At 40.5% G+C, this 24861-nt stretch overlaps 1 protein-coding gene across 3 annotated transcripts in view; it reads left to right on the forward strand.

Moving 5' to 3' along the window:
* MDM1 (Mdm1 nuclear protein) overlaps positions 1-24335 on the forward strand; it is a 35042-nt gene extending 10707 nt beyond the window's left edge. The window contains exons 6-15 of one of the 3 annotated variants that reach the window (XM_075013319.1): positions 1325-1464; positions 3236-3335; positions 8986-9024; positions 9407-9582; positions 11012-11296; positions 12703-12770; positions 12879-13003; positions 17370-17622; positions 19610-19678; positions 23154-24335. In XM_075013319.1, the coding sequence (XP_074869420.1) occupies positions 1325-1464; positions 3236-3335; positions 8986-9024; positions 9407-9582; positions 11012-11296; positions 12703-12770; positions 12879-13003; positions 17370-17622; positions 19610-19678; positions 23154-23263 (1365 nt within the window). In that variant the 3' untranslated portion in view covers positions 23264-24335. The remainder of the gene's footprint in view (positions 1-1324; positions 1465-3235; positions 3336-8985; positions 9025-9406; positions 9583-11011; positions 11297-12702; positions 12771-12878; positions 13004-17369; positions 17623-19609; positions 19679-23153) is intronic. The other 2 variants (XM_075013326.1, XM_075013335.1) reach the window with 2 other exon arrangements.
* Positions 24336-24861: the final 526 nt, after the last annotated feature.

Raw genomic sequence — 24861 nt, forward strand, 5'->3', positions numbered from 1 at the left:
TTCTGGACAAGGGAGCCAGGTCAGCAGCTGGGAGCAGTGGTTGAGGGGCAAGAGCCTGGTGACTAGCATAGGTGTCTGGGGGCTGGAGACTGGGGCCAGCGGTGGGAGCTGGAGATTGGCCATATCTGCAGGTGGAGCCTGGTGGTTAGGCGTGCAGCCTGGAGGCTGGCAGCAGAGGTGCCAGCATTGACCTCTGGTCCAGCAAACTCCCTGGTTTGGGACTTGTCAGATTCTGAGGGTGCTGAACCACAGGTGGTCCAACCTGTAGTTTTATATTACATGTATTTAATAAAATGTGTAGGGTATATGATCTGGCTCAGTGCATGTTGCAGTAGGATCCTGAATATTGGTATTTCCTGGCTTTGAGTTTTTTTCAAAACAAATGGGCTTAATGTTGTATTCTTGTAGCATTTGCATTAAGTGTGTGTAGGAGAGCTTATCTACGTGTGCCCTATTGTGCAATATGCTGGTGTGTACTAACTGGCCATGTGAACACTGCTAACATACATTAAGTTCCCCGCAGGATTCACTGAATAGCTGGCTAGACAGTAGTATTGCAGAAATGGATTGGGGGGGCTGTAGTGGATCACAAATTAAATGTAAACCAACAACACAATGCAGCAAGAAAAGCTAATATAATTCTGGGATGTATTGTTAGGAATATCATGTTTAAACCACAAGAGGTAATTGTTTCACTTTACTGGGCATTGGTGAGGCATCAGTTGGAGACTGTCCAGTTTTGGGTTCCACTTTTTAAGAAAGGTGTGGACAAATTGGAGATAGTCCAGAAGAGAGCAATAAAAATTACAAAAGGTTTAGCAACATTGATCTGTGAAGAAAGGCTAAAAAGTTGGATATGTTTAGTCTGGAGAACAGGAGGCTGAGGAGGGACCTCAGAACAGTCATCAAATATATGAAGGGGTGTTAAAAAGATCATGTCAGCTGAAGGTAGGACACAATATAATGGACTTAATTTGCAGCAAGTGAGATTTAAGTTAGCTATTAGGGAAAAAAATCTGACTATAAGGGTAGTTACAGTCTGGAATAGGCTTGCTTCCAAGGGAGGTTGTGGAATTACAGTCATTGGAGGTGTTTTTAAAACAGATCGGACAAACATTTGCTAGGGTTGGCTTAGGTTTACATGGTCCTGCCTCAATGCAGTGTGCTGGACTTGATGACTTCTTGAGGTCCCTTCCAGCCCTGTATTTCTATGAGTCTATCTTTTTAAATGTCAAAGTAAAAGGCTAGTGTCATATAGAATTTGAATTTGCAGTTTTTTAGGTTGTTAGCTAATATGGTATTTCTAAAATTATCTTTGCCTTAGAATGAAAGGGAAGAAACATTCCTAAAGCCAACGGGAGATTCATCAAAACAAGGGAAATCAGAAACAGAACAGAAACAACCCAAACAAAAAAATAAACAACATATTACTCAAAAGCCCCTGTCTTTACATACAAGTTTTAGGTATGTATATACAGGAAAACCAAACTTAGAACTTAGGGTATTTAGCACCCTAATATTGGTGGGCAGGGGCATTCATCTTTTTGACATTGGAATCAAGTGCATTACCTCCTATATCTGTAAGACACCTAATGTCCACATACATCTTTTTTTTTCAGCTTTATGCTAGCATTGTGTTTGTGCTTGCTGTGGATAAATCAAAACATCGTAGCATCCTCCACCAGCTCACTCTGGATGACTGCAGTGCTGGAAGTAAAAGTGGGAAGTCGGTTAATTTTCCCAGTGCAGTTCCCCATTGCAGCTGTTTATCTTTCAGTGACTGCTTTGAAAATTTAGACTGCTGATTGAGTCTCCTGTAAGGTTGCTCAGTTATTGGTTGTGTGCAGGCCTTGAAGGCACTTGTTTGTTCTATGGGTATTACATTCATCTTCTGCCCCTTAGCTTTGGCAGGCTGTATGCTTATTTTTAAGCAGGTGCTCCTGTGCTTCTGAGATTTGAAAAAAGAGAGAGAAAACCGACATTCATCAAAATTGTACAGTGCACCCCTGCCACCGTAAAACTCTAGTAGATCCATGTGCCTCCCCATTGCTCTGCTTCACCCACTTGTCTTTTTTGAGGTTTTACTGGTGTGGAGGTGGCTGTGTCTTCTCCCAAGGTCCAGAGACAGGCATGGTCAGCCCTAGAGAGATCAGTTTGTTAAGCTACAAATCAAGAAAAATCACAAATGCAACAGATGCATCTATTCATTGGGGAAAAAACCCTGAAAATAATGAGATTAGTTTCCTTAATTCTTTGGTCATTAATGTTTCAGCCTTTGGTCTCAGAGTCAGATTGGCAGTGGCTTTTGAGAGAAGGCTGGTGATCCTCTGCCATGGTGTTTGCTGTTGCAAGGCTGTAGCCCCTGTCCCTCATGATCCTACTGAGGGGAGGAGGACAGGGAGAGATTTGTGCAGGACAGAAACATTCAAAGCAGTCACTAGAGTAAACCCAAATCGTGAACACCATGCAAACACATAGCACTCATCTATTGATTAACACCCGTCAGATGCAGATTCTTTCTATACTTTGCAGTATATACTCCTGAAAAGGAATGAGTAGTGTGGATGCACTGCAGTGTTACCTCTTGAGCTGGGGTCATTTGCACCATCATAAGTAGAATGCAAGGGACCAACTTATGTCAGTCTCAGGAATGGAAAAACTAGACTCAGGTCCAAAGTTAGGAGAGATGTCAGCTATAAATATTTCCTCCATATTAATATGTACTAAGTTTAATTTTACTTTTTAATTTTTGCCTCTTATAGTCTGTATTCCCAAAGAGGTGTTGGATAACTGGGTTATTTCAAGTTTATTCTGAAAATGAATTGTATTTTGGGCCATGATTAAAAGAGGGTGATTGAAATGCTCAGGACTTTTTTAGGTAGACAGCGCTAATTTCTGTATATATAATTTATTTATTTATATATATTTATGTATGTTTTGAAAGAGGGGGAGTGTGTGAAAGCTAACTAATTTTAGTTAAGTGCTATGCACTTTTGAAAATCATGCTATTTTTTAGGTACCTAAATATGAATGAGCCTCACTTGAGGCACATATTTTTAAACTTTTGTCTTTCAAATTCGTCTTTGTCATACAGCTGTTTCTGTGCAAGAGCACAGTACATTATATTTATGTAATTATGAAATATGTGATTATTTAAACATTCATAATCTGCCAGATGAGCAACCAAAAAAAAATCTGTTACTTTTTTTTTCCCCCTCTTCTCTTAATGTTCTAGGAAGGTGAACACTGAATATAGATCGAAATTTTTGTCCCCAGCTCAGTATTTATACAAAGATGGTGCTTGGACACGTATCAGAAAGAACATACCAGATCAAGTGAGTATCTATATAAAATTTTCTAAGCATATAAATATTCTTGTAGGGCACCACAGAGCAAGGTGCTGAGGGGCCTCAACTCCCATTGTGTGAAGTCAGGATTCACCCCTTTTGTACAGGAATCAACCCCCAAAGGCACCCAGTTCTGTCAAATCCTTACCATATCCTTGAGTGGTTTCTGGGGCAGGCATTGTGACCCCACAGGAGGACCTCTTTGCCTGTGATGTTCTGAGAAGGCAGGTTCTAAGCAGCTGTTACCAAACCAGAGCAGAAATGTAATTCAAGTGGTCTGTGAGAGAGGTGTCTGGAGTTTTTGCAGGTTTATTGTCCAGAGAAACTAAGTCAGAGAGAGTGAAAAGGAATTGTATTCCCATCCCTTTGCTATACCTAGCAATTTTACTTTGCTTTGTTTTGCCTAAATGCATATGTAGTATAACATGAGGGGAACTGTTTTTATAGTTTGTTGGGCAATGTCATTGCAAGATTTTTAGAATTGCTGAACCTCATAATAATTATGGTGAAACCAAACTTGGGAGGAACTATGGTATGTATTAAACCTAATCTTAGTACAGTTAATGTTTTAGGAATTTCTAATTTGAGCAGTGAATGCAAAGGGAAATACTTTGCTTTTAAAGTGAAATTCCATTTTGTCAAATGATGACTTCTTATGCCTGAAGGATTTTAGATATTGTGGCAGTAACAATCAAAAACTCCAAGGAGCTAGTTTGAGACAGAATGTGTGGCTGCAAAGTAATCCACACTGGTTATGAGGGGAATCTTTTTTTCCTACTAATTTATAAACTAGTTACTGTAATTCTTATCAAAGTCAAAGATGAGGATTCTGTTATTGATAAGACACAAAATATTTTTCCTGTCAGTAATGATCCTAGTTGGGGTAAAGTGGTGATAAATGTGTGTGGCCTTTCATTAGAGAGTAAGCGAGAACAACATATTCCTACTCTGGGGTTGTGTCTACACTACAACGATCTTTCAAAAGAAGTTCTTCCAGAAGATCTCTTCCAAAAAAAGCTTCTTTCGAAAGCACACGTCCACACACAGAAAAGTGACCCCAAACATTGATCCGCTCTTTTAGTAGAGTGTGTCCACAAAGCCCCTGCTCTTTCGAAAGAACAGGTTGGGGATCGAAAAAATCCAATGCCATGAGTACTGCTGTTTTGAAAAAGGGACCACCTGGGCATCTGCACACGTTTTTTTGAAAGAATCCTCCAAAAAAGGCGCTCTTCCTTGTCTGGGGAAGGAAGAAGGCCTCTGAAAAAGTGCTGCGTTCTTTCAGTTTCAGAATGAAAGAGTGCATTTTGTGCATAGATGCTCTGTGGGCTCTTTTGGAAAAAGCCTGTTTTTGTCGAAATAACTTGCTAGTGTAGACACAGCCTAGGAAAATAGACTTGGGGAAGCTAGTTGGAAGCCATATGGGAATGAAGAGGTTCCATGATAAAGTATTAAAACCAAAACATGATTTTTTTCCCTCTAACTGCATACTAACTAAAGGTTTGGTTCAATGGCTGAAAGAACTAGGGCCTTTTAATACTAAAGGGCTTTTTAATATTAAAACGCTGTTTACTGATCTCTCTAAAGTAACACACACTGTTTTCTGTCTACCAGTTTCTCTTTTAATTAATAGAGAGCACAATACAATACTGCTGCTCTAAGAGCTGGAACTAGGGATGGCAGGGGTACAGCAGCACTCCGTGACTTGAACTGGTTTCCATCATATACACGGTTTACAGTTTGGTTCAGTAGCATTCTGCACTTCCACTGTAAAAATTGTTCCAACATCGCTATCTTAAATGGGGTGTTCTCATTTTGTTTTGAGGGATTTAACTCTATGGCTCTTATTACTGCCTATGTGTATGAATAGTGTCCACACAAAATGAGAATACAGTATAGCCCTTTGTCTCTGAAATAGTTTCACTTGGGAGGCTTGCAGTCATTTTAATTTTATCTTTTAATTAAAAACGAGTTGAAGCACTACAGGCTGAAAAGAAAGTTAAAGATGGCAATTTACCAACCTTCAGGAGAAGGTACAAGAAGAACTAAATTAACTCCTAGAGGATTTAATTTAAAACAAGTTAAAACTTACAGACTTGATCCTTGCTTCATTGCTAACTTTTCCTGAGTTAAAGTAAGTTCAGGCTCTTTGTGACAAATAACGAATAGAACTGAATAATGTGTTTTAGATACATTTGCAGTTTAAAAGCATTCTACCATCTGAGAAGTAGATTTTTGCAAATCAGTGAGACAAGTATAAATCCTTAAGATTTAAAAATTAAGAAGTGAAAGTATGATCAGTTTAAAAACACACACAGTCATGTCTCCCTTTCCTAAAATAAAACAATAAAACAAAACAAGTGACACAAAAGTGATATGGCTCTTAACAACTTGGTCCTCTTCTGTGTACTTGATCTTGTCGCTTATCACATTGTAATCTACCATCTTCACTTTGACATCACTAGCTTTCACTGCCAGCCCTGTCAGCTTCCCCCTTCAGCCACCATCCTGCATTCTCCAGTCCACCATGTGTATGTGGAGAAAAGTTTCATGAAAGGATTTATACAACCACCACCTTACTACTTTCAGATCTTTCTTTAGGACTGGCTGTCTGCTCTGACATCTGCAAGACATTGCCTGCTGATCATTGCTAGATAGGTGATCAGTTGTGACTGTTCCTATTCACCTTTCTTTGTTTTCTAATCTAATTGATTCCCGCATTCCTGCTATTCGTCTTGTTTTACATCTACCTCCAGTTTAAAAGTTGTAACAAAACTGTGCCATTTATCTCCTGTATTTATTTGCTTGTGTTTTATCCCTATTCCTAGTCCTTTGGTCAAACTCGCATTCTGAAGGTTTTTCCTATATAGCTATATCAGTATTCTATTCTGGCAATAGCAGTGAAGGGTCCTGTGGCACCTTATAGACTAACAGAAAAGTTTTCCCTTCATTGCTGTTACAGATCCAGACTAACACGGCTACCCCTCTGATACTATTCTGGCAATGTGCTCCTACAGCAGATGCAGAATATATAACAACACTGCATTTTACTGGTATAGTCATGGCAACTGCCTCTTAAGGGCACCCTCTTTCAGGCTTCCAGATCCCCAGTTTTTGCCTTTTGGAGTGACGATCTGCATCTCTCTCTCTATCAACGGGGTACTTCAGTTCCCTGTCTTCACTGTGTTATCCCCAGCACAGATGAGTTGCTCAAGGACACATGCTTGCTTTCTCTTCAGAGAAGAATAATTGTTATAGGTTTGAGGTACCACAGAGTATTTCCTATGCAAGCCTACTTCATTCTTAAGTCAAAAAACATTAGAGAGAAAAGTATATTATAAATAAAATAAGCATACTAGCACGCATATAAGTTACCCTAGTTCACTCTAACATGGATTTTGGTAGGAGTAGGTCTTCAACCCCTTACTCAAGGGGATTGTTTATGGTTACAAATTCATCACAGCTTTAGCTAAGAACAAGCTCCCAGGTTTATGAGGCCTCAGTAGACTCAGGTCTTCCCAAGTTATAAGAACTGTCCATGGACCAAGAGTTCTATCTATTTACTGGACCAGCAAGGAGGCAATAAGCCAGTTTAAAACCAGGGTGTTTATCTAGAAATCTTTTCATTATCTCTTGTTCTGTAGAGAATCTATGTATATCTGAGGAGGGGGTCACCTTAAAGAGCTGATAATGGAGGAAGTACATTAGCATTTCCCTTCCTGCTAGAGAGGGAACATCACAATAACACATATACGACTGCATTTTTAATATAATATACCCCAAAGGTGCTAACCCGATTCAATAAGCTTTAACCTAATTCAAAAATGCTTCTCAGTTCTATATGATTTGTTTAGGATATTGGCAATCTCCCACATAGCTTATGCAAGCTTCTCCTGGGCAAAAGTGTGGTTCTGCTAGTGTAACTGTATCTACACTACACTTTCCAAGCACACGTATGTGAGTCTGGATCTAATCACATCCTTGACCCTTGTAGACTAAAGTTTTGTCGTCGTCCCCCTCCCCCCCCGACTATTTAGTAATTCAGAAAGCTGAAGCTGTTCTCAGATTTTTGCAGAAATGTTCCCTTATGAGCTGAGACCACACAAAAAATTTCAGCTCCAAAGGAGAGTTCCAAACATGCAAAAACATGGGTTATAATGAATATCTCAGTACAGCCTTAGTTATAGCGATTGCTTCCAGGAAACTGTTCTAATATGTATTAGTAATGATTGTTGGTCTACCGCTGAAAAATAACCACTTTGAATTATCCTTTTAAAAATTAATTTGCGGTAATTCATAATCACTGTTGCACTGTCTAGGATCTGTGTCCTGCTGGGGTAATGCTACCTCCTAGGTCATTGAAAGAGCTTGGGTGTTCTTTGTAGTTCTTCACAATTCACTGGAGGCAGAACATACTCAGTATGCCTTTCCTCCCCCTGCAGAGTTCTGTTGCTCTAAATTTATATTCTGCCTCTTATAGTTCAGGCTATCATCTATCGTTAACTTTAATTCTTCTGCTTAAACAGAACAATTCTTACAAATTTAATTGTATTATCAAGAGAGCTGCAGTCTTAAATGACAAACTTCTTGAGAATATTTTTGTTTTAATTTTCAACTGAAGGGCTCAGTGAACAAAAGACTGCGGTTCTATCAGCACAGCCCCCAGTAAACTTTCACTCCTCTAAGTGGTTTTCTTTACTTTGATATATAGGTGTGACAGAAGGCAGAATTTGATCCCTTAGTAGAATTTTTCTAGCAGATAGACAGAGAAATCTAATATATGAATGAAGGATTAAAAAAAATAGTTGAGATTTAATACAAAAGCATGCCTACTGTCAGCCATTATATTATCCTACTGCATTTCCATTCGTCTTTTTCGATGAGCCTGGTGTCCTTAGAACAATAATGCTGCTTTCAGGGACTTTTTAATTCTTAAGAATATAAAAATATAAGCAAGATGTTTTGGCAGTAGCTATTAGCAAAGAATATTTGGGTGGAGCATGAGACTATTTGTGATAGGGGAGCTCTCAAATCTCATTTCTTTAATTTTGTGAAAATATTTTTAACAATAATATTGTGAAGGTATAATGCCTAAAACTAAGGAGTTGAAATATTTATATTTTTAGACCCAAAGTAAATTCTTACCATTCTTAAAATGTATGTTTTACATCTCATGCCTAGATGTTACATTAGGTGGTATCTTAGCATGAATACTGTAGCTGTTTATATTATGGCAGCATGTAGAAGCCGGATGCACAATCAGTACTCCATTGTGCTAGGTTCCTTACAGAAATATAGCAGGTGACTATTGCAGTATTGAACTCACAGTCCAAGGTCCTGATCCTGCAAACATGTTTTGACATGCTTAAGTTCTGTATGTCTGAGTAGGTTCATTGACTTAAACATCCATCTTGAAGTTTTCTGAAGTTACTGATTTAAAACTGATAGCCTTTTTTGACTGTTAGATTTGCAACGCAAAATATAGCTAAAATCTGAGAGATCACAAAATTTTTGTTCCTAATCTCTAGGAGGCAGCATAGAGCTATTGTGATAGTCTTAGAAAGGGTCACAAGCATTTATGTTAAAATGTGATATTGTGGAAAAGAAATATTAAGACTGTTTTTGTACTTCCTCCCCCTAGGATTCTCAAAACATCCTAAATTACATGTGGTATATGGAGGTTGGTTGCACCTAAATTCTTGTTTTAATGCTTGGAACAATTATATGGTTTCCGAACATTGAAGAAGAAATAGAATCCAGCACTAAATTTGTTCGTAGATGCTGCATAATTTCTTTCATGCTTATTGACTAAGTGATCGGTAACTGTGCATTAGCTTGGCTGCTCAGACACATGCTTTCTAAATAAATACATTTGCTATTTTGGCTTAACTTTTTGTTTTGTTGCTTTTATTGCACCTTATGGTATTTTTGCTGTGACTGGTCTTGTGCTGCGTGTAACATGCCTTTCAGTTGTGAATATCATTAGCTTGCATAAATAACACTTCATAAAAAACTAAATATTAAAATACCAAACATGTGTCCTGTGACTTTTGTATGTGCAGGTGAAAGAACTGAGGGAGAGAGCGAAGGCTTACAGGCAACGAGTACAGGGAACACACTTCTCTCGCTATCATCTGAATCAGATTCTCTCAGATAACAACAGACTTTGGGAAGTGTCATCAAATTCCAGTTCAGAAGAAACTGTTAGCAGCACCATCAGAGCACTAGATCTTGCTGGGTAAGGTGCTTATTCTGGACATGAAGGGAATGCAATACTATAGCTGTAGAAATTGATTTTTTTTATTAAATAAATTGAGATTTAACACATCTTTAACATCTGTAATACTTACTAGATTTTGCATAAATGTTTTTAGAGCAGATGGAAAGGCAAATACATTCCTACTAAAATTTTGTTGAAATTTGTTGAGAACCCAAAGAAGTTGTTTTATATTTACAGAAAGAAAAAGATAGGATACATGCCCCACACCTTGTGTCTCAGATGGCAGGCTCTCCTCACACACGCCTGTGCAGGTTCACTGGTGTTTGACTTATCATGTACAGTTGTATCTTTGCAGTATAAGACTTTCCCCAAGTTTCACCCTAACCTCTAGGTAGGTTGGGAGTGAAGGGAAAAGATCTCCTCTGTCTGTGATCCTGGGTTACTTTGCCTTTCCTTTTCCCTCTTTCTTTCTGTCACCACCCCACTCCCCGCATCTGATTGACTGACTGAATTCTCTTGTTAGCTGATTAATCATCTATTCCTTAATCAGTTACTTCCCACTGTAATCCCACTGCTCTTCTCTTTCTAAAATGAAGAAAACACTATTGCACGATCACTTTTTTTTTTTTTTTTTTTTGTCTCTGCCCTCTGGGGACCATAAAGATGGATTGAGCAGATACAAAATCTTTTTAGAACTCTTCTATTAGTAATGTTGTATTGGTAATTATTCCTCAACAACAGCAGCAAAAGCATTTTGGTCACCTCACCTTAAATCTGATTGTTCCAAAACAGTGCATGAAATACTATGTATACAGTCCACTTTCTAAAATTAGCAGTACAGGATGGCGGTGGGAGGAGAGGAAGAGGGAGAGTAATTGACCATTTGTGTAATTGTAGTTATAATAAAATCAAAATGAAAATTAAGAATGTTTATCACAGCATAATGTCTGATGTCAAATACAAAGCTAGATTTTCAAAGTTGGCTGGTTTGTTTTTGTTCAGAATGGATCCTTGTATGCTTAATTTCATATGTAAGCACATATGCACGTCTTCAGTGTAAAGAACAAAGATTTTCAAATGATGGAGCTTTGATATAGGCCCAAAGGCACCTAATACCAGCTAAATTTTTAAAAGTGTTCACTGTTAAATAATTCCCATTGAGTGAAATCTGCTCTGTGTTCAGCAGTTCTGAAAATCGAATAAGTGCTGAAATATGGAATTAGAAGGCTACTGTAAGCTTGTCTACTTGGCTACCTCTCTGATACTGTAAGCTTGCTTTGTTAAAATGACTGATTAATCTACATTTATTTTAATAACTAAATTCTTAATTCCTGACAGACTCTTGAATTGAGTGTATGCAGTTTATCGAGACACGTACATACATAGTAAATTGGGAATGGGGAGAATATTTGCTGCAAAACACTGCTTTTTTCCTTTTGTTTTACAGAGTTTCTGAGAAACAAATGTCTGCAAGCCAGAACATACTGCAGCAACCTGACTCAACAGAACAATCACAGCAGAACAATACAGAGAAGCTGAGCATGTCAGATGCCCCCACTGTACCAGTCAGAAGACGTCTAGCTTGGGGTGAACAAGACAATACTGAACAAGTAGAAAATCAACCAGCAGAATTAGAGGAAGATGAAGAAAAAGAAAATAAACAAAAGTCAGCAGAGACTCCAAAATTGGAAGAAAATTCTAAGAATCTCACTGTGGACAACAAAATGAAAGGGTACCTTTGTAAAATTTCCATGCTTTATCGGGTGATTTAAAAATAAACTGGACTTTACGTGTTAGTTCATTTCACTTGGTAGGACATTAGTTTGGGCAAGAGTATATATGTTAATAATTAGCAATTAGCATGTTACATGTGAGAATAAGAGCAGATTTGTTTTTTACACCAGTTCCCTTCAGAGGTGAAGAGGAAAATGGAGGAAGAATTAGACCCTGCTTTACAGATTTAGCTCAGCAAATAATTTCCATCAAAGAAGATTAGATTTTAGTACTGAAAAAATATTTTTAAATGTAATTTGTAGAAATTAAACACAAAATACTATTTTTATTAATATGAGTAAATTTAATGCTCAACATTAAATATGTTAAAAGTTGTATAGAAGGCCCCTAAGAGTAAGCAAGTCGTAGCACAACATGCAGCCATGGGGAAAGTTAAAATTCATGTGTGTGCTGCAGACTCAATTTTGAAGGATTAGTAGAACTGAAAGCATAGTCCAGTCTGTCACTCTTGAATGAAGTACATAATATAGGGCTTAAGAGTGTACACTGCAGACGAGAGTGCCTCCCAATGTGGGAAGACAGACATGCGCTAGTGCATTAAAAATGGCAGTGCAGGTAACTGCATGAATTGGCAGCCAAGAATATGTATCCAGATGCTCAGGCCGGATTGTATGCCAGGGGCTATCCCAAGTCACTACCCATGCTGCTGCACCCACACTGCTGTTTTTAACTTGCTGTCTGGAGCTTGCTTTCTTGACCAGAGTTAGTATGTCTGTCTATGTATGCTGGGAAACACCTTCTCAGCTGCTGTGTAAACTTACCCCTTGACTTTTTTAGCAAACTTGAATAGGGTTGATGGGTTTTCCTGGAAGCTATGGCCTCATCCCCTTGAAGGCTGCCACGACATTCCCTCCTAGTCAAGAAATGACATTGGAGTTCAGATAACACCTGGGTGAAGGGTGAAAAAAAAGTAGGAAAATATTTAGAAATATCAATTTGAGTATAGTATTTGGCAGTTCACTTGCCCTTGATTCCTTTAATCACAGAAAATTCTAGGTCTTTTATACATGTATTGCAAACTGCATTAGTCTATTTGGTCATATTTTCTGTCTTAGAAGATACTTTTATGACCTTCCATCACTGTAGTATCTGAACATCACATATTTTCTGTCTTAGAAGATACTTTTATGACCTTCCATCACTGTAGTATCTGAACATCTGTGTCCTGAGCATGCTTACCCTCACCTCACACTTACCACCCTTTTTGAGGTAAAGAAGTGCCCATTCTATGACCTTGGACAGAGAGACTAAAGGATGTACCCAAGGTCACACAATAAGTCTGTGCTAGAACAGGGACTGATGCCAGAGCCCTAATCGCTAAACCATCCTTCCTCATTTTTGCAGAAAAAATGCCTCCCTACTGAATCATGGTGAAGCTCAAAGAACTCATCGTGATCTTATGCCAGCTGTTGGTAAAAAAAAAAAAAAAAAAAAAAAAAAAAAAAATTAAAATAAAAGAATTAATGAATTTATGAAAAGATTTTTAATGTAACAAAATATTTTATCTTCTGTTACTCTAGGAGGTGCGGTTTTAGTGTCCCCACCTAAAACAAAGTCTTCATCCCCACAACAGAAAGAGAAAAAGTCTTTAGAAACACACTATTCTGCATCTAAAGAAGCCTCAAGAGAAAGAAAATCCAAAGAGGTGAGAAAAAACAAGCATTTGTCAATATGTGGGGTAGAAAGATAAAGATATGACATTCTTTTTTGTCCTCTAGAACAATTGTTCTAACCCTGTCTAAGGATTGACATGTTCCAGTCTAAATTTTTCAATGTTACCTGTGATAGAGAAGCTGGTAATTGCATATTTTTGTAAAACAATGGAAACTGAAGGACTGTGGGAAGGGAATGCTGCATTATCTCCTATATATATTTCTGGGTAAAAGTGTGAGGAGTCCAGAGGAAATCCTGCTGCAAGAACCCTTGATCTCCCTGTTACCCTTATCCCAGGTCATTCCTGAAGTCCATGCAGAGCTCCAAACTCTGTGGTTTGGGTAGGGAAGCGTGCCGTGTTGGTATCACTGTTTTTCAGATTTTCTGTTTTATTTTACCTCAGGTAAGGATCAAATGGGTTTATGACTGTGCTTATTTTCATGGGTCTTCAAGGGTTATTGATCCTGAGGCCAGGAAGGACCACTGTGGTCATCTAGTGTGGCCTCCTGCATACCAGGCCACAGAATTTCTCTGACTTAAATCCTGTTTGAACAAGAGCAAATCTTTTAGAGAAACATTCAGTCTTGATTTTAAAACTACCAGTGATGGAGAATCCATTACAACCCTTGGTAAATTTTTCCAGTGGTTACCTACCTTTACTGTTAAAAACATACATTTCATTGCCAATGTGAGTTGATCTAGCTTCCCTTTTATTATACATTTTTTATTCTAGAGCCCATTATATTTTGTACCCCATGTAAATACTTTTTAACGCGGATGAATTCACCCTTTAGCTTTCTGTTTGTTAAGCTAAACAGATTGAGCTCCTGGTGTTCCAAAACCTCTCTCATTACATAGTCACTTCACTTCATAAACAGGTGTGTGGACTCAATTTCTAGATATGCATAGGATTACACTGCAGATTTCTCTTGGGGCTTGTCTACACTACCACCTTCCTTCGAAGGAAGAATGGTAATTAGGGTGTTGGGAGTTTACTAATGAAGTGTTACCATGCATAGACAGCACTTCATTAAGCAAATTCCGCCCCCACCTCGCCCATGGCAACTTCCAAGTTTTAAACTTCAAAGTACGGACACGCGTCCAGCCACGGCTCACCAGCCGGTATTTCGAAGTGCCGGGGCTAAATTTTGAGGAGTAAGGGGACTGTTAGCTGATGGCTGGGTAATGAGTGGTCTGTGAGCTTTATCACATTCAAGTCTTTAACTGCTAGGACCAGCAGTCCTTTCGCAGCGGGCAGCCAAAGTGGCTGACAGGTGCCCCAGAGATCTACCCGAGTCTTTGACTGCTAGGACAGACAGTCCCTTCACAGCGGGCAGCCAATGTGGCTGACAGGTGCCCCAAAGGTTGGTGCACAGCGCTTATTCCACCCAAGTCTTTAACTGCCAGGACAAACTGTCCCTTCGCAGCGGGCAGCCAGGGAGGCTGACGGATGCCCCAAGAGTCTGGTCCGTGGAGGCAGCACGACTCAGTGCTCAGCTTTTACTGCACCTTACCACTGACCAGGCTGGTATAGCCAAACGGCTGAGGTTCTTTGTTTGTGTTTGGTCGAGTTACAGTAACTAGGAGGAGACAGGCTGAAAGCTTAAATGGTTACTGTTTATTAGAAGCAGAAATAAAATCTTAACAGTTACAAGGTTATTGTTCTATCTTCTTAACTACTAGTAGGATGATACATATGGTATACCAATTAGATTACAAGTGAAAAGTTACCCGTTTGAGGACCAGATGCCTCAGACTACAGAGCTCTCACTATTAAACGTGCACAAAAGTACATTGCAGGTATAATTCTCACCCCTGCATCCTTCGACTCCGGCGTAGCCAGCGTCATTCACTGAATCCCTTGGAAAGAACAGTATGAGGAGGCTGTCCCTGGGGACCTTGGGAGGCAAAGACCTTACCCGACTGGCAGGTATAGGTAATTGGAGCTCAGTTAGAGTGGTCTGCCGGGCCCTTCTTTATACCCCTTGGGTCACGCACATTCTTCCTTATCTAAAGGTACCAATTGTGCTGGTCCGTCTTTGTGACGCTAGTTCTCACAAGGCAGTTGCAATTTAATTTACACTTGTAAGATAGAGATAACTAAATCATTAAAACAGGACATTCTTTTCATATGGGTGGGAGATTCCCCTTCTGGGACGAAAATGTGGGTGTATCAATTATCTGTACCAGCCAAGGGCAGTTAGAGGCCCTGTGGTCAACAGCTAGCCTGTTAGCCCCCTTATCTGTATTCTTCAGTCCAGGGTCGTGCTGACACAGCACATCTGTGTTTTGAAGCATCAAAACTGTGCTTGAGGTAAGTGCATCTGTGCTTTCAAACATTCTAAGACTGTGGTGTTTCTTTGCTCTTGTGCTCTGAGGCACCTAAAAGGGGCAAGATGGAGTAGAGCAGGGGGACTCTGTCTGGCTACAGGGACTTTGAAGTTGCCCTGGCACTTCGAAGTACCAGTGGGTGAGCTGCGGCTAGACGCTTGCCAGGACTTTGAAGTTGCCGTGGGGGCGGAATTTGCTTAATGAAGTGCTGCCTATGCACGGCAGCACTTCATTAGTAAACTCCCAACACCCTAGTTACCATCCTTCCTTCTAAGGAAGGTGGTTTATGTAGACAAGCCCTTGGTGTGATAGGATATATAGTAACTGTAGTATATATAGTGTGATAGTATATATAGTAACTGTTCATTTTTTGTGAACAACAAGAAGTCCTGTGGCAACTTATAGATTAACAAATATTTTGGAGCATAAGCTTTCGTGGGTAGCAGATTTAAAAACAACAACAAAAAAGCCCCTTCAAAAACAGACTCCAAAGAGAAGCTGCAGAGCTGCAGTTCATTTGCAAATTTGACACTGTCAACCAAGGATTGACCAGAGACTGGGAGTGGCTGGCCAGTTTCGAAAGCAGTTTTTCCGTATTAGCTACTGATAATGGGCCACATCCTCCCTGACTGAACTGACCTGGTTTCTACTCTCTTGATGTTCACAACTCCAGATTAACTGCTGCTAATGGGCCACATCCTCTGTGACTGAACAGACCTTGTTAGCTCTGGCCCTCCTCTTGACTGGGATTCCCTCTTTTTCATAAGTCCATATATTTAAACCCTCCTCTGGAACCCCCTCCCCCAGCTGATGCATCTTATGAAGTGGGTTTTTGCTCACGAAAGCTTATGCTCCAAAATATCTGTTAGTCTATAAGGTGCCACAGGACGACTTCTTGTTCTTGAAGATACAGTCTAACTCAGCTACCCCTCTGATACTTGCAGTTTTTGGAAATACTCGAAGTTCAACTTTTGCCCTGGTAAAAAGCCTGAGGTCAGAAATGACAAGACGGCAACAACTATTCCATATCTTTAGCTTTCCTATTATTTGTAATCATAATTCCTTCTCTTTCTATATTCTTCACTGTTTTCCCTCATGGAAAATAAAATATGAACTCATCATGATCTTAAAGGGACAATAACAGCAAAATATTTTATTCCCTTTATTCGGGGTTTTCCTCAATATCTAATACTTGGTATTTTTTCATAATGCCATAGATAATTTTTGGATCCTGTCTCTGTTTCCTGGTTGGGATACCTGGGATCCTGTCACTAACAAACGTTCCTGGGTTCCCAAGTGTTTCAAAAAATTTTTAGTTGCTGGTTTTTAACAGACTTTTAAATATCTTAGGGGTCTTGTGACGAAGTTACGTATGTTTTATTGTCATAAAAGTTTCTGCCTAGTTAAATCACATATTCGCCTTCAGTGCTAATAATACGGAGCAATTTATAAACATACACCTTCACAAAGATCTTCTGCGGTAGGTGCGTATTAATCCCTGTATTAAACTCATAGTCCAGTTTTGAAGATGGGGAATCAAAGAACAAAGGTTGTGAGCACAAAGTTATTGCTAGAGGTAGGATTAGAAATTTAGGAATCCGATTTCCAGGCTTTAGCTCAGTTTTAGTTTATATTTGTCTCCATGTTTTCCCTGCTCCTAGAGATAGTCATGGAAGCTAGGAAGGGGTTTGTTTTCCTAAGGAGAGAATCTGGCCTGGTATTGCATGTGAATGTGCATGTGGCCAAATATCTGATCCAGGTCTGCACTGAAATCAAGAATGCAGTCTAGTCTTTTTACATGAGTGTAAAGCCTTTTTTGAGTGCTGTTTAGAATATGCCCAGTAATATACACCTTTTTTAGCACTGTCCCCAAGCCTTAAATTGTTCACCTGGCCTGGAAGCTCCAGGACAACCCAGCCAACACTTAACAGCTGCACATATCTCTGCACTTGATGTTTGATATATCTCAAACAAATTTGCAGTTGTGTGTATAAACTAACAGTAATTTTTTTTCTATGGTATTTCAGTTTGAAGGGGAAGCAGAAGCTGTATCACTACTTACCTCCCCAGCTGCTGGATTGAAAACTTTGGATCCTTTGCCTCTGAGGAAGAATTCTTGGCCTACTATCAATGCTTCTGAAGAAAGAGCTTCTCCCACCTCAGCACGTCCAACTATAGCTCCTGTACAGAAATCAGTCAGGAACTCTACGCCTCCATGCTGGATTCCATCCTGTCGCATTCAAGGGAGTCTCAGGGATCCAGAATTCCAGCATAATGGTGGTGTGTTTTTTTTTTTAATAGGATTCTTCCATCAACTGAATTTGTGTTTCAGAATGCAGTAATTGCTACTTTGCAGATATACAGGGCCCAAAGTTGTTTGACCTCAAAAAAGAAAAACTGTGTGCTTATTGCAGAGAAGCTCTTTTCTACTAGGCTGGTTGAGCCTGTTAGAACAACTGTACTATTCTCCATCTAACTGAGTCCCTTTGAGTTAGCCTGCAATGGGATGATTTGGCCTTTCCTTAATGCTTAGGTTCTCATATTCGTCTAATAGAGCTTTCTTGATTATAGTAAGGAATTACTAGATACCGCAAATAATTGGCTCTGTGTGAACAGTTTTGGTATGTTTTCTGTAGGCAGCAGGGGAAAACCTGGTGCATTTCCGATAGGGTCACCCACACAGATGACTAATTGAACATCTCACTAACAACACAACACTTCTGTAGTGCACTCTCTGTGGGGAGAAGAGCAAGGACATTAGGCTAAGTGGTACAACACTTATTTCCCCCCCTTTCTCCATAGCTTTCCAGGGGGAATCAGATGAAAAGCTAACACAGCTTAAGCCTGTGATGTTTATGTGCCCTTTCATGTGCTGAGGAGCACCCCTCTTTGTGGGGCTGAGATGTTCATGAGAGAGTTATTGGCAAAGGAAAAAATCTGTCGTCATGGTCCCATCTCAGCTATGTTAAAAGGGGTGGTGGAGAGGTCCAGGGTCTCTGAGGGTGTTCCTGGTGTCTACAGGATCACCAGACATCTATGTGGATTTTGAGAGAGCTGTACGTTTTTGAGGGCCTTTGTGTAAGGAGGGAGTAAAAAGGGGACCGTTCAGCTTTCTGTGTCTTTAAAAGGTCTGTTGGAATCTTAGCAATGTTTCTTGGTCCCCATATGTATGTCTACACTGCACAGGAAGTTTATGCTCTGACTCAGGTTTGAGCGCGAGCCTGAGACAAGTCAGTCTCAATCAAGTCAGCAAGCACTCAGGACCCAGGTCCTAGGATCCTACTAATAGGGTGGGTCAGAGTCTCCCTGCCTGCCATGGCTTGGGTCCAGTCCTTGTCATGTTGTAGTGTGGACGCATCTGAAGCCAAAGGCCAAAGTCAGAAAGTCTATATATTACAGTATGGATATGCTGGGCGGGACTTGGAGACATGGATCCAGCACTTATAAACCAAGGCTTACCATGCAATACGAACACTCAAGCATGGGGCTGAAAACACCAAGTGTATTAAGTCTGGTTTCCACTTACTAAAATGTACAGTGTAGTGTATGCATACCCCATATGAGCCCTTTATTATAGGAGCGATTTGGGCCACCATGGCTCGGAGTAGTTTTAAATGACACTATTAACCATACTGTGATGGCATCCGTGATAAATAACGGAACTTCCCAATTGCTTAGATGTCAAAGTAAAATTTATATGCTTAAGTCCTAGTTCAGAAAAGACTTTACCCACCTGCTTGAGATTCTACTCTTGAAAAGAACTTAAGTCCTTGCATTTCAGAGATGGCTGAAGTAAGGCAGTAGTTCCATTTTACAATGGAACAAGTGGTAAACAGGTTCAGTGAGTTGCCTAAATGTAGGAAAAAGTCACTGTTTGAGCTGGGATTAGAACTAGACCCATATCCTACCTCCATCTTGAGTTCAAGCCATTAGCTCTTACTTCACTGTATAAGTGTGGTAACAGCCTCCAAGGATGCTGCCTGGAAAAGAATGGAGCACAATGCACTTGCTCCATCCTCGTCTCAACACTCTTTTCAGGGTACTATGTTATAGGAAAATTATTACAGTGGGAGTTGTTATAATGGGGATAAGTAAGGGAGTCTCAGTCCTGTAACTAGCAAATATGCAGTATCCTAACTGAGCGTTACATTTTTAGGAGTACTGTTCTATATTGTTTTTGACATGAAGTGTCATCCCATATTGACTTCTGATGCAGAACAACTCTTTCCAATGGTATTGAAATAAAACCTGTGGCCTCTTCTTCTAGGGAATATTGCGAGCCCAAAGAAGAGCAATTTCCAGTTACCGCTGCAGGAAAAAAACTATAATGATGAAGGTATGTTTCATACAGATGAATTCTGACTTCATCTGCACCTCAGCAGAAGCTGGGTGCATGCAGGACATAATGCAGCCATCCCAAATGTAGGCCAACGAAACCTTTACGCATACGATCAAAAGAAAGCAAAATATTTTTTTGTGCCCAGTAATCTGAAAAGTTAAGTATCACCCACCAGGAATAGACTATGAAATGTGGTTAAAACTGAAACTGATTAACTGTGGTTCAGGATGGCTAATATAACCATTTGTTCCAAAATCAATTTTAACTACCCCCTCATTTCCACAAGCTTTTCTTGCGTTCTGGCTCCAGCTTCAATTACAAGCAAAGTGCAAAAGTACTATGCCTGAGGGTGCTCTGGTGTTTTTAATCCAACTAGACAGAATATAGGAGTACACTCATCCCTCACTATATGAGTGCAATTGGTTCCCAACTTTTGGCTCATAGGCAAAAACTCATGAGAGGGACGCTAAATTACCATTAAAATACATGTAAAAGTCTTTGATTGCTGAGTTGGGGCACTAGGAACCAAAGAGGTGGCAGCATGTGGCGCTGCTTTTGAAAGGTAAGAGAACCTTGGGCTTGGGGGTTGGGGAGAGTTAAAGGTTGGAGGCAGTTTGGGGCCATGAGTGGGGGAGAGGGTTAAAACTTGGTGATGAGTTGGGTCTGTGGGGCAGATGGGCGGGGGGGTTCAGGCTGCTGCAGGTTGGGTCTGTGGAGCAGGTGAGGGGAGGTCAGGTTGTGGTGGGTTTGGTGTGCAGGGCTGGCAGGAGTGGTTCAGGTTGCGGTGGGTTGGGTGTGCGGGGCAGGCAGCAGGGGTTTCAGGCTGTGGTGGATTGGAGATGCGGGGCCAGTGGGAGGTCAGTCTTCTGTGGTTTGGGACCAGTGGGGGCGGGGGAGTCAGGCTGCGGCAGGTTGGGGCTGGTGGGGGAGGGTCAGGCTGCAGCAGGTTGGGGCTGTGGGGCTGGGTCAGACTCCAGTGGGTTGAAGCTGTGGGGAGAGGGGTTAGACTTGTATTAGTGGCGGGGCGGGGGAGTTCACTTGTCTAGTGAACAAAGGTAAGTATATGTGTCCCTCCTTTTAAGCGAGTGCTCATAAGTACTCAGGTAACGAGGGATGAGTGTATCTGTAATCTATTAGAAATCCTGTTCTCGTGAGAATTTGAATACGGGCTGTATGTATTCTGCAAGGAACTTCCAAAATTGGGCATCTGTGCCAGGAGACTGCCTCTCTGACCTGATGCACTGTGGTACATCCATAATATTATTACAGATTTTGTCATTCCTCTTGCAAGATGGTCACTATCAGTAACTGTCGTAAATTATCAATTATCTGGACAATTATAAAAAATAGTACTGTGACTTTTCAAAAATCAAGACAGAATGTGGTGCTATACCTTACAATGTGCTGTATTTGAAATCATATTTTTTTTTTAACATCAACACCATCTCTAAAACTTGCCTTACATATTTGAAAGACTTTGGTCCAAACATTCTTAAATAGGTTCCTAATTTGCACACACAAAAAAAAATCCCCTTTATGAGCACAATACTACATGCGTTTGTGTATGTAAGTGTGTAGTTGGGTTTCAGTCCGCTTGTATGCCTGACAAATTTTTCCACTCAAGCTACCACCATTTGGACATGATTGAGTATATTTCTGACAGCTCATACTTGGTCACTTATTGTTTTTAGCAGCAAAGATACAGTCTGGTGAACAGTGCTATTATCTAAAAGGTGTGGTGAAGCTGTGACATGCTGCAGAGGACTGTTGAATTTCATGTGCTTTATGTAGACATATACAGTAAACTCTATCGTATCCAGCAGCCTGGGGACTGGGAGTTTGCTGAATACGCAACTGTTCTGGATAATAGAGAGTTATACGTAACAATGCATAAGACTAAAGAAAATCAAGATTAGATATTAAGAAACAAACAAAAATGTATGCAGAGTACTTTATTTAGCAACAACAGTGGTGTTGTACACTGAATTGCTCTGATCCTCTGCTACAACTAGGGAGCACATAGTGCATCTCAGGGTAGGGTGTGGGGGTGTGGGTGTACAAAGGAGCTTTAAGCTGCCCTTGTGCTCCCAATTCTGGACTCTCTTCCAGCTGATACCCTGGAGTAACTGAGAGCATCTTTTGAGGACAGCTGTAATTTATACTGGCTGCCGTAAGCCCCAGGGGGTCTTGTAGCATTGTCAAGTCACTGCTGCAGCACCTCCTACTGGTCAGACCAGGAACTGGCTCACTTTGTTGGAGTGTTATGTGCTGCCTTCTGGTTGCTGTCCTGCCCATCATCACTCTGTTCTGCTGTCTCCACTGTCTGGTTTGAGACCTGTGTCAGTCCCTGGACTGCAGCTGCTGCTTCAGGATGCTGCCCTCCAACAGTGCCCACCTCTCCGTTCTTGCCCCCTTCCTGAGCGGCAAGCAGGGGGAGGGGAGCGGTATCAGCATTCCTCGGTCCTTACACCCACCATTTTGGCCAGCTGTGGCCCCAAATTCTATCCCTTTGCCTCAGAGGCAAGCTGCAGTCTGTATAGGCCACGCATTAGTGTAGCTAGGCGCAGTGCAAAGAGGATATGGGAGACCCAGAACCATTCACTCTGCTGAGTCCCAACCCAGAGACTCTCTGATGGCAGCCATGTCCTATCTCTCTTCATTCCCTGTGACTGTTTATGCTGTTCTCTGGGCCACTTCACTGTGACGGTGGCAGTCTTCTCAGCCCTTGTATCAAGGCCCACAGTCTGCCAGGTATCAGGCTGGTGTGTCCCTGTAGTTCCCATGACCCTGCCCAGCACAGCTCTGTGCAAGATGCCACTGGCTGGCTTCCCTCCTCTCCCCACTGGGACCCAACTTCTTCTCCCTTGCTGGCTGTGGTGAGAATGAGCTCCCCTCTGCTCTGCAGTCTTACAGGGCCAAGCCTGGCCCTGATTGGCTGACTGCTCCTCACCTAAATTGGCCCAGCTTGTGCAGGCTCCCTCTGGCCAGTTTGTATTCCTCTCCCTGCTGGGGTGGGCTACTGCAGCATGACATACCAATACAGTACCAAGGGATTACTAAAACACACAAACCAAACCCACACTAAAATTCTGGAAAAGGGGAAAATCATAGAAGTTACTGTGCCAATTCTGTATTTCTGGAGGATCATTTAAGCCTGTGAAGATAAGCACAATGGACCTAGCTTTCAAAGGAGAGATTAATGCCCAATTCCCACTACATTAATTAAGAACTGAGCCCCAAATTTAAAAATCCTACTCCATATCCTTATAGTTTTCTAATTAGCTTCCCTTGCAACAGTAATGCAAGCAATGTAGAAATTTGTTTGTATTTGATTTTCTAGCATCCATTGTCATAAATGGCTTAAAGCCTTTGGCTTTTGACACATCAGCTACAGCTGCTTCAGTTGTTTAAAACTTACCTCTGATTGGTGCATTAGTTATAGATATGTTTTCCCTCTTGCTTGCACTTACAGATGACAGATTGTCCCAGATCTCGGCTCGCTCTGCAGCCTCTAGCTCACTAGCATCTCAGATTCTGGAACGAGCTCAGAAGAGGAAAGAAAATTTCTGGGGCAAGTCGTAGTAGGTTCCCCCAAAGGAGTCACTGTTTTGTACAAAGATATATTTTTATTGCACAGTTGTGTACATCTTTTGGCAAATTTTATATTTTTGGCCTTTTGTGTACTGGTAAGATGGCCTGACCTTGAGAGAGGGGTCAGGCACTTGACACTTCAGTTGAAAGAGGTGGGAGCTCTGGGTACATAGTATCTACTGTTTTACAACCACCTTTTCTAATCTCTCATCCATACCATCTTTTGAAATGGAAAATAATTATTTTTCTACAACTTGTATATAATTTCTGAAGATGTTTTACTGCAAGAATATTGTACACCAAAAACAGTGTTATGGGACAATACCATCCATCACCTAATACTGTACCTCATACATTTGATTCAAGCATGGCTGAGTTAGGAGCTAGTTATGTTAGGTGTTTGTTAATAATCCTGTATGAATCCTGAATATGTACAGGCTATGTTGTCACAAAGTCATTTAGTGGTATCTGACTCTACTACCAAAACCCACACATTTAATATATCAGCAGATGTGATGTGATGTGAAATATGCAACAAGTGTTGAGGTTTTGGTTTGGACTCCAGGATTTTTCTAGTTAAAAATAATTTTTAAAAAAAAATCAAACACTCATTTCTTGCCTAGACGACTTTGACAGCTTACTGTATGTGACCACTGTTAGCCATGTCTGGAGTATGGATGGCTATACTGCTGTCAAGACCAGTTTTTAATGTTGGTTGTAGATACTAGGGAAAAAGCCCATAAAATGCTGGTATTCTTCATTTCAATCACAGATTTGAATTACCTCGCAGTACTCCTTGGTTACCTCTTCATACTCCTAGTTGTCTATTTCTGGGTGAGTGAACTACTGTAATGATGGTCACAGCTAAAATGGATTGTAATTTATGCTGATGGCCTATTTCTTTTTAATTGACAAAAGCACGTTAACATGAAGTAGGTGAAAATAATTGTTTAGATGTTTGTATAAAAATTAAGTTAATATTTGCTGTTTTTTAAAATATATTTGTACAAAGAAGAACTTGAATTTTGTATATATTTAAACATTAAAAAAAAAGTTTACCTTGTTTCCATTCAGCTTATTATGCCCAGCGTGGTCAGTAGCTTGCCCTTTCTCAAGGCTACTGAGAGACTTCTAACAGACAGTGGAAGGAGTTCAGGCAACATAGTCAGTGTGTTTGTATTAAAGTTGGAAGAAGATGGATGATCAAGAAAACCAAGCTACTTGACAGTCACTGGATTTTTTTCAGTTATTAATAAAGACCCAGTCCCACATTGTCTTCTAAGGCATGGCTTTGGAATTACTACTTCCTGACAGATAGGTGGGCAACCTGGGTAGGAAAAGTGTTAAATGGTTCCATCCACCCTTTGTGTTGGACCTGTAATTCCATAATCCTGTCTATGATCACTAGGAAACCAAGCTACTTGAAAGGAGATCTGATAATATGGCCTCTTTTGAAAACTGGTAGTGTGAATTTTGTTGCTTGACTTCAAATTGTGAGTTACATAAATCCCCAGATGTGTTTCATGCCCGCCATTCTACTGTCTCCGCTGTTTGTAGCATGTAATAAAATATAGTCAGAGAGTCCGAGC

The sequence above is a fragment of the Carettochelys insculpta genome, chromosome 1 (assembly GCF_033958435.1).
Source record: "Carettochelys insculpta isolate YL-2023 chromosome 1, ASM3395843v1, whole genome shotgun sequence".
Lineage (NCBI taxonomy): Eukaryota > Metazoa > Chordata > Testudines > Carettochelyidae > Carettochelys > Carettochelys insculpta.